Source organism: Acanthisitta chloris, unplaced genomic scaffold (assembly GCF_000695815.1).
Source record: "Acanthisitta chloris isolate BGI_N310 unplaced genomic scaffold, ASM69581v1 scaffold32741, whole genome shotgun sequence".
In the NCBI taxonomy this organism is placed as follows: Eukaryota; Metazoa; Chordata; class Aves; order Passeriformes; family Acanthisittidae; genus Acanthisitta; species Acanthisitta chloris.
Window position 1 is genome coordinate 1 of NW_008655906.1, and position 10,199 is coordinate 10,199.

Sequence of the window (10,199 nt, forward strand, 5' to 3'; positions counted from 1 at the left end):
CCCCAAAAAAACAGCCCCCCGAGCTCCCCCGGTGGAGCAAACGCGGTGTCTGGGAGGATAAATTAATCCCTCTTTAAACAGCCTGAGTCAGGCCCGGCTGACGGGGGAAGCTTGTTTTCTTTTAAAATAGGACGCGACGTGCCGGATTTGTGTAAAAAAACTGGCGAAATCCTAACGGGAATGGGGAGGGATAGGGACGAAGGAGCGTGCAACCCCTCCCTGTGCCAACTGAGTCACAGCTTTCCCCCTTTCTGCGAGACACCGGCTCGAAACGCTGCTGTTTATGTAATTCCGAAGAAAATCCAGTGTACCAGAAAAAAAACAAAATCCCGACCAACACAAAAAAAAAATCCTGCGCGGATTTGTGAGCCTTTCCCCTCCGTATTGGTTTCTTTTCTTTTTTTTTTCGCCCTCCTGCTCTTTTTTTTTGGTTTTTGTTTGTTTTTTTTGTTTTTGACCTGGAAAACATGGATATATTGTGATTGCAGCAAAAAAAAAAAAAAAAAAGAGGGGAAAAATAACCCAAACAGCTCAGCACATCACCTTTGTCAAGGTAAAATAATCCTCTTTGCACGTTCCCGGCGGCATCCGCTCGCTCCCTGTGTCCTGCTCGGAATTAAACCCAGACCCACCCCGTGACACGAGTTGGAGAACCTGAGGTGAATGAATAAATCCGCCGGGAGCGAGCACCGTGCCTTGAGGGAGCAGGAAAAATTCCGCCGTTCGCGAGGAGCGGGGATGAGTCACTGGCTCGGGCGCTGCGCCTCGGGAAACACGCCGGGAATGCTCCGGGCGCCGCGGGTGATGCCACCGCGCTCGGCCCGAGCTCCGCGCGGATTCTGCCTCACTCTAGTGGGCAGTTGTGATTCGCACGTAGGAAACTTCACGCTAAGAAGTTAATCTCCTTACTTTAGGGCCATCTCTCCCTCCGAGCCGCGGCCGCTGGGAGTGCCTCGCCGCCTCCCAGCTGAGCGTTTTCCAGGGGAGGTTTCCCCCCTGGGCTGGCAAATGCCGAGTAATGCTTTCGGTGCGTGTCCAGCCTGCTGCTGCTGCTCGGCCGTGGGGTGCTGAGGGGTGCTGAGGGCTGAAGCTGCCGTGTCACATGCTGATTTAGGACTTGGCTTTGCTGCTTTCCGTTCAGGAGTCAGCAGTTCGCTCGCAGGCATCTTCATGGCACTGTGACGTGGAGATTTCCCTCCATACATATATTTTTAGCCCCAAATAAAAGGCTTTCAGACCTCCTGATAAATGCTGGGTGTTGTTTCTGGAGTGATTGTGTTAAGAGCAGCGATTCGGGGTGTGAGCATCCCACTGCACCCAGCAGAAAGCAGCGTTGAGGTGCTCCTGATGTGGCTTCAGTTTCTCTTCCCGCTCTCCCAGCGGCCAAGATCCATCCGGTTAGGTAAAACTAGTTGTAAAAAGTGGATTTAAAAGCCTCTCCCAGTGTCAGTTAACAAATTCTATGAGTGAATGTTCACCCTCGTTCCTCCTGGGAAGAGTTTAAACCAAACGTGTGTTCCAGCTGGGACAGGATTCCTGAGGGACAGCTCGGGATATAAAGTTGTAATTTTTAGCCAAATGTCTGTAGAGGAGGTTTCAGTGTCTTTGATTTTAGTCCTGGCCTGGGGGACTGTAAACTGCTCCTTCCAAATCGAGTCGTTGGATTGTTTTTAGGTGGCATTTTGATGAATTGTGTCCCTTTGGAAAGAAACAATCGCGTTCCTGAATAAGCAGTTCTCGTTTGGAGCTTCAGTCCCCTGAAATGCCTGTTTGGAAAGCCACTTTGTAGCGCCTGCTCGGGAAGGGAAAGTTGTGCCTGTTAGCGCGAGGAGGACACGTCCATCCCGTGGAGTGCTCGAGATATGACTCATGCTAATTTGCTGCTCTCACATTAAGGCTGGAGCACAAAAATATTTTAGCCTCTGGCACTGCGAGTTCATAGTGCCACATCCTACCACTCCGGGTCAGGAATTGCAGGGCTGTTTGTTGGGAGAGAGTGAGGGGATGAGAGGATTTTGCGCCAGAGCCTGTCCCAGGTGGTCAGTGTGTCCCCAAAATGTTGGCTGCGATTAGTGCGGGGTCGAGCGCAGCCGTGGTGGGAGCCTGAGTGGTGAGGGGCGTGCAGCAGGTGCTGCTTCCCTTCTCTCTGGGAGTTAGGGAAATGTGCTGCCTGATCCTTCTCTCACAGGCTTTGGGGCCGGCGGTGCTCGGAAGCTGAGGCACGGGCTGTGGGGAGCACAGCGCTGCTCACAGTGCTCTGGGAGCAGAGATAAGCAGACTTATATAATAGCAGCTCCCTAGCCTGTAGCCCTGTGAATATACATGGGTTTATGTCCAGTGTCTCCGTCGGGTTCGTAGGAATAAGTGCATCATTACCTCGAAGTGCTGACGATTCTTCGAGGCTTAAAAATATCCATAAACTGCCTAAGTTTGAACCTTGTCCAAAGGATTTGGGCTCTCCATTATCCGATCTGCTAGCTCTGCCTGTGTAACTGTATCTCTGGAGCTATCATTAGTGCTCTTCAGTGTCTTCTGGTGCCGTTTAACAACATTGTTTAATGCTGATTTGAAGTTGGCTGTAAGACTTTTCCGGATTTTTATAAATTAGAACTGCATTTGAGGGCACAGCTTTGCTCAGCATTGTACTGTCGGCACGTGTGGTGCAGGCTCTGTCTGTCTGCAGTGTGGATGGGTCAAAGCCCCTTTTAAAAACACGGAAAATAAGCGCTTGAAAATCCACACTTGACGCGGAAGTCAGGGCAAAGTTGAACGGAGCTGCTAGAGCTTGTGCCGTGCCCTGATTGAGCAGCATCGCCTGCAGGAGAGCTGTGGATCAGGCAGGCACTCCGCAAACCACCCCCTCGGGCTGCTGTTTGAGGTGGCTGCTGTGGCCAGGCAGGTGTGGTAACATCCAGCCTACCTGTTGCATCCTGAGCCTCGGCACAGACGGCATGTAAAGAGCACGTACAGATGGACTTGTCTTCCTACAAGTTCTGTCTCTTGTTAGCATCCCGAGTCCAGGCTGTCTCCTATCAGCTGTTTTCCTGTCAGGTGGGCTCAGGGGTTAGCGAGCTCGTATTCCTCCCCACGTGGGTTAGGGTTGGTATCCACCAGTGGCTTTTATCCAGAGAACACTGGCATCACACTCCTGAGAAGGGAGGTGGAAGTGGTGCTCGTGCAGGATCCCCCCAGCAGCCAGGGAGAGGTGCTCCGAGGTGGTTGTAGAGCTGCTGTGACTGTCACAGGCAGAGCAGCCAGAGCTTGGATCCAACTAGGAACGAGTCCTAAAGTGAGCTTGACTTCTCCAAAGGCCGTGTTGAAATGGGTTCCCATGGGAAGAGCATCACCCTGAGTGCCCTTCCTAGCACTGTCTGTCCTCAGCCGGCGTAGAAGTCGGCAGGTTGGGGGTCAGGAGCCAGCACAGCATTTTGTCAGCTCTCACAGCCTCGAGTCGTGTTGTTTTGTGAGGGCAGAAGTCCTGGAAGGCTGCAGTGCTGATCCAGGGGAATGCTAGTTTCCCAAACTTCAGGCCTGGCACGCTGGGTTAATAACGAGCCTGATTTAAAACTGGTCTGGTGAGGCCCAGGCCCATCTTGAATGCAGATGCGCTTAAACTGGCTTAAGGTGCTGGAGTGATTTATTTTAATGCTCCATTAGGCTGAATTGGTCTGTGTGGTTTCTAAACCACTTTAAAACTGTATCTGCCGGGGTTTTGTCCCAGTCTGTCTGGATGAGTTTTAATAACAGTGTGCTCTGCCTCCGAACAAACAAGCGTGGTGCGGCGCGGGCTGCAGCTCAGCCGAGCGGTGCTGGCCACAGTCCCTGCTCCATCCCAGCCCTGGAGCTTCTCCCACTGACTCTGCTTCAGGATCAGTTGGTGTTGGCTGCTGAGAAACAGCTTCCAGGGCTTTTTTTCCAATACCCCCGAGCTGTGTTCTCCAGCATCTCTAGAAGTCTCCCAGAGCATATCGATTAGCTTCTCTTCCTAGCACAAAGTAGCTGCTGACGAAGAGAAAAAGGCCATGTCGCTATTCTTGTTAGTTCCAGACGCAGAGAGCACAGTGGTCAGTGGGTAAATGCATCAGGAACCTGCTAAATATAGAGATGTGGCCGTAGACAGCTCCCGACTGCAGTCGCTCCGGTGTCAGCACCGGCACACCGGGATGAACACTGTTCAAATAAGACGCCTTATCGCATCCTGCGGCTGCACTTCCACTCTCGGCGTGCACTGAGGTCGGCTGAAAGGTGGGGCACGATTTTGTAACTCCTGTCAGTGCCTTCATCTACTCCAGAGATAGTCCCGAGGTGGCACCTGATAGGATCGTTAGCCAAACGAGTTATCTGTTATGTAAAGATCAAACGCTGTGTTAGCGGGAGATCTGACAAGCACCTGGTTGTTTTCCATAAAAAGCGCTGCCCTCTGGAAACAAGAATTCCTTGGTTGTTGTGCTGTGCCCCACACTCCCCACTGGATCTGCACGGCGAGAGGGTTTGGAGGGTGAGCTGTTTATCTTGTCCAAACCCAGACTTATGTAACCTCCCCCTGTTGTTCCTTCCGTGGCTTTTGGTCTGGAACGTGCCTCCCTGTCGTTGGTAAGTGTTGTCCCCGTGCCCCGGCGAGTGCCCGTCCCTGGAACTGAAGTGTGGCTGTTTGGTTCTAGGCACACGAAGCCTCCCACCACCAACAGCAGGCAGCACAGAACAGCCTGTTGCCTCTCCTGAGCTCTGCTGTGGAACCACCCGATCAGAAGCCGATTCTGCCCTTACCAATAACGCAGAAACCTCAGCCTGCACCAGAAACATTAAAGGATGCTATTGTTGGGATTAAAAAGGAAAAACCTAAAACCTCCTTTGTGTGCACTTACTGCAGCAAAGCTTTCAGGGACAGCTACCATTTGAGGCGTCACGAGTCCTGCCACACAGGGATAAAGTTAGTGTCACGGCCAAAGAAAACTCCCACCACAATGGTGCCCCTTATCTCCACCATCGCTGGTGACAACAGCCGAAGTTCGCTGGTTTCGACTATCGCAGGCATCCTGTCCACAGTCACTACGTCTTCCTCTGCCACCAACCCCAGCAGCAGCGCCGGCGCCACGGCCATGGCCGTCACGCAGACCGTCAAGAAGCCCAGCAAGCCCGTGAAGAAGAACCACGCCTGTGAGATGTGTGGGAAGGCCTTCAGGGATGTCTACCACCTCAACAGGCACAAGCTGTCCCACTCCGACGAGAAACCCTTCGAATGTCCCATTTGCAATCAGCGCTTCAAGAGAAAGGATCGCATGACCTACCACGTGAGGTCTCACGAAGGTGGCATCACGAAACCATACACCTGTGGTGTTTGTGGAAAAGGCTTCTCCAGGTACCACGTAGCAAATCCCGGGCATGCTCAGGCGGCGGCTTGTGGTGACCGAGGAGGGTTGAGCTGTCGTAGTGAGGGGCTGGGAGAGCCAAACCTCTGGGGAGGTGGGTGAGGGGATGGCCTTGCCTGCCTCTGGAGCTTGGGGCTCCATCCGAGCCAGGTTAGCAGTCACTGTTTTAGAGGGTGGTTACAAGTGGTTTCACGGCCTCAGCGGGTCCTGCAGGACACGTGTCTGTGTTGCTGGGGGTGGGCACAGAGTCCCTCCAGCAGCCTTGGCCACGGTCCCTGGCTGGGGGGGCAGAGCTCACGGTGCTGCTGGCTGTGTCTGTGCCTGTGCTTGCGACAGAGAGCACTTCAGCCTCCAGAGCACACAAGGTGTGCCCAGACGTACCGATTTCGGGTGTGTGGGAGAACAGGGTGAAGTTGTAAGCGGCAGGTTGGGCACAGGGTGAGGTGAAAGGCACTGGGAGGTGAGGGGCAGGTGTTTGTTCTGGCTGTGCAGGGGAGTGGGGCTGAGGGAGGAATCAGCACTGCTGGCCCAGGTGTGCTTACCGTGTGTCTGTAACAGTGTGCGCTCTCTCTCCTCTGCCTCTCTGTTTTGCAGGCCTGATCATTTAAGCTGTCACGTTAAACATGTTCACTCAACAGAGAGACCCTTCAAATGCCAAGTAAGGGCTAAAATGGTTTATTAAGAACAATACCTTTTTGTCTGGGTAGAATCTCAGGTGAATAACCTTTCCAGAGCTGTATTTGCTCCCAGACTTTGCTTTGAAAAGCAAGTTTAGGGGTAAAGCCACATCCTGCGGCATGCCAGAGTGCTGGAGCTCTGGGGAGCTCCAGAGGCAGTTTAAAAAGATGCTGTGGCTACTTTTTTGGGGGAAGATTAGCAGCTTTTTGCTTTCTTGGAGAAGAGTGTAGTTGCTCTCTATTACTATGTGCTTAACTTAGTAGTAGGATCATAGCAGCGTCCTCAGCCCAGTGCTGGTCTCCGGAGCAGTGTGTGCAGTGTGTTTCTCAGCACCTCGAAATCAAATGTACATCTGTTTGAAGTGGGTGGGAATGGTTGGTTCTGGGGCCGTTGTTTTGCTGGAGGGGAAAGCCAAGTTGTCGTAAGTCGATGACCAAGTCTGAGAGAAGTAATTGGATTGCCCTTGAACAATTAACTGTTTTGCTTGGAATATCCATGCTTATTCCAACCTGTGCTTCAGTGACTCATCTTATTAAATAAAGGGCTTGGGTAAGAAGAGCAGCATTAGAAACAGGCTTTGTTTCCTTGTTCTGGATGGGAACAGAAGCAATTGAGCAATTCAAGAGATCAAGTTCATGTTTGTACAGTAAAATTATATCAAAAACCAACTTTGCCTGTTCTAGCCTTTTTTCCTAAGCAACCTCTTGCTTTGCTGGGTAAGGCAACCTGCTATTTTAAGAAAGTACACGTAGTGTGGAGCATGATTTTTATCCAGATTGTCTCAGAAACGAGTTCCAGTCTCTGTTTAGCAGTTTGGTTTTGGTCTCTCTATAAACACAGGTGAAGCTTAACGTTATCACTTTGCTTAGGATACTGTTAGCAGCTGCAGGGTACCACAGGCTCCCAGTGGGCCCGTGGCTGATGCTGTAGTGCTGTCTGCACCTCCAGTGTAACTGTTGTCCTTCGTCTAGACGTGCACTGCTGCCTTTGCCACCAAAGACAGACTGCGGACACACATGGTGCGCCATGAAGGAAAGGTATCGTGTAATATCTGTGGTAAACTTCTGAGTGCAGCATATATCACCAGCCACTTAAAGACACACGGGCAGAGCCAAAGTATCAACTGTAATACCTGTAAACAAGGCATCAATAAAAGTAGGTGAACGTTTTACAAACCTTTCTAATAACAATGTGTTTGCCCAGGGAATTAATTGCCTGTGATGAGGATGAAATGCAACAAGGTAGTCAGTCTGGGGTGGGGTCACACCGCTGGAAAGGAGCTAGGAACGGAATCGGCTCCAGCTCAGCAGAATCAGCTTCAGTTGGCACGTGTGGGGTTGGTTTGGTGCTGGGCTCATCACTTAGGAATGCAGTTTGTGAGTGACCCATCTTTCAAAGAAAGGAGATCTCAGGTTTTCTCACCTCCTAAGCACAGTGTTGCTTCCCCTTCCTGAACTGTGTGGACCTTAAAAGTCCAGCAGATAGTTCTGGAGGTTTTAGACTGTTTAAGAACTGCTAAGATCTGCCAGGTCTGAAGCCTCACTTGAAGCTCATCAAAGTCAGGAGAAAGATTTCTCTAGAGCTTTCTCTGAGCTTTGACCCTGGGGCTCAGTGTTTCCTCCATCTGGCTGTAGCTGACAAGAAAAGGATTTCAATCCAGCCCTGGTATGTTTTGGGCATTAGTGGCATCTGACTGGTGTTGTAAGGAGATCAGATGAGATGTTTGTAATAGTTTGTCCTGGTCTTAAAGTCTGTGGAAGTGCTGCAGCCTGGACCTGGGAGTGCCTAGCAAGCAAATGAAGACTTGGCTTTCAAATCTTCCCTATTAAAATACCTGAAACTTAAGTTAACCCACATGGTTAGTAATATAAAACGAGTTTTCAGGGGAATCAAGAGGGAGAAGTAAGGAATGACTTTGGAAACTCTGTCCTTAAAGCCTTTCAAACTGTATTAATTTACAACATCTTTGCAGTTCCTGTTACTCCTGGATAATTTGAAGGTACTGGGAATGTCTGAAATGCCTGATTGTTGAGCTTAGTAGGAAATTTGGATGTGAAGTATTTTTCTGGGGATAGGGTTACAGCTCTGGCTTCCCAAGCCAGTTTGGTGGTGCTAAGCCAGTTCACATGAGGCATTTAGAGCAGTTGTTAGAGGTGGAAATGATGAGCTGTGCTGGGATGGCCAGAGAGGAGTTGCAGGCTTTTCTGTGATGCAAAGGTAAACTGAAATATTTAAGTCATACTTGCAGTAAAAAGTGAAAAGGCTTTTTTTATATCGTTATTTTTTTTGAGCTGGAGCTGAGGTGGGAAAAACTGGAATCAGCTTGAGTTCCAGAGACTCACTGGAGTCTTTCATTCTTCCTAAGTGCAAACTAAACAACCAGAAAGGAAGTCCTTTTTCAGCAGTTAAAGCAGATGTTCTTGACTGACATTTTGGGGTTTAGCTCTTGGAAAAGTAGTTTTGTACAGCACAGGATTAATTACATGGTTTTAAACACCTCTGTGGTTCTTTTGCTCTTGGAATCCTGTGAGATTCCCCACGCTCTTTATGGAAGTTGCCTTTGTGATCTCAGCAGAAAATGGAGTAACTTTTCAAGGTGAATTTGTGTTCTTACTTAATTGGCATAGCATGCATGAGTGAAGAGACCAGCAACCAGAAACAGCAGCAGCAGCAGCAGCAGCAGCAGCAACAACAGCAACAACAACAGCAGCCGCAACATCGACAAAAGCAACACACCCAGAAGCAGCAGCAGCAGCAGCAGCAGCAGCAGCAACACGTAACAAGTTGGCCTGGAAAGCAGGTAGAGACCCTGAGATTGTGGGAAGAGGCCGTCAAAGCGAGGAAGAAAGGTAAAACCAAACCATATTTACGGGTTTGGGCTTGTGCTAGTGCAGCTTGCAGTTCTGGTGGGAGTTTGAGGCATCAGAGCAGGATGTCTAACGTGACAGCTTCATTCTCAGTGTTAGAAGCCACAGCTAAGAACGAGCGGGAGGAGACAGGCCCAGAATTAGGCTGTGTTAAATGAAGTCCTCATCACTTGCTCCCTCTGCTCTCTGTGCTTGCATGTGTCCATAGCAGCCATCGCTCACAAAGGGAAGCTTGTGTCTGCTCCAGGGCAGGAGTGTGGGCTTGGACCTGCCTGTGGCTTTTAGCTGTGTTTGTGCATATTTACCCTCGTTCACTCGTGTATCTGTGTGTGTATCTGCCTGTATACACACATCCCTCCTGTCCTTGCATCAGCTCCACTTTGCATGTGTTTGCTTTCTGTGCCCTGGTCATCTCTTCTCTCAGTTTATTCCCTGTGCTTTATCGTCACATAACTGTCTTTGCGGGAAGTTTTCTAGACCTCAGAGAACTTACTTGTCTCTCTCTCTGCTGCTTTGTTCTCATGACAAAACGAACTAATGAATGCTCCTGTTTTCCATCCGTGCTGGCTCACAGCTCAGCTCTACCTGTACTGCTGTAGTCGAGGTGGAGCTGCTTCCTGTTGTTGGTCAATGTGTCAGTTGGGAGAGGACAGATTGCTCCAGTGCAGTGTTTGTAGGATGTGGCCGTTTCAGCTCTCCCATCACTGCTGCTTATTTGTTTCACCACAGTTTGATTTCTAATGCCCATCACGTGACGCTCGTGGATTACATGTCTAGAAGCTCTTAGCGACCACTCGCTGTTTGTCACTGGCTGTTTTTAGCAGTGTATTTGACTCATCTTATTTTTATTTTTTCTTTTCTCTTAACCTTCTTTTCAGTTTTTTCAATCTGTTTTTCTTCTCTAGGTCTTGTTTGTGTTTTAGGCTGTTTGCTCCTTTCGCCTTGTTGTGCCAGTTCATTGAATTATGTGACCAGACAGTATAGAAACAGCTGATGCATGTTCAAATGTAGTGATAACAGAAGCATTAGGTATCACCAGGCCACTGAGCAGATAAAGCAAATGGGTGTTGAACGTAGAAAATCTCTGAGAATTTTTTTTCTGCTTGTTCCTTCCTGTGTCTTGTTCCCTCTTCCCTTCTTTTCTCCCCGAGGTTCTTGAATGTGCTCTGACAGGAGAGGTTTTGGGCAGGGTGGGGGGAGAGGTGGGTGGGTGGGCAGGAGTGTTGTCACACTGGTGCTCGCAGCTTGTTTACCTGGGGAAGGGGCATGGGTGGGCTGTGTCTTT

At 50.0% G+C, this 10,199-nt stretch overlaps 1 protein-coding gene across 1 annotated transcript; it reads left to right on the forward strand.

The window, feature by feature from the left end:
* Positions 1 to 4,623: 4,623 nt before the first annotated feature.
* Positions 4,624 to 8,896, forward strand: VEZF1 (vascular endothelial zinc finger 1; the record flags this gene model as incomplete). Its single annotated transcript, XM_009084121.1, has 4 exons — positions 4,624 to 5,359; positions 5,964 to 6,027; positions 7,019 to 7,202; positions 8,675 to 8,896. Coding segments are annotated over exons 1-4 (865 nt in total), but the record flags the coding sequence as incomplete, so codon positions are not given.
* Between the last annotated feature and the right edge of the window lie 1,303 nt (positions 8,897 to 10,199).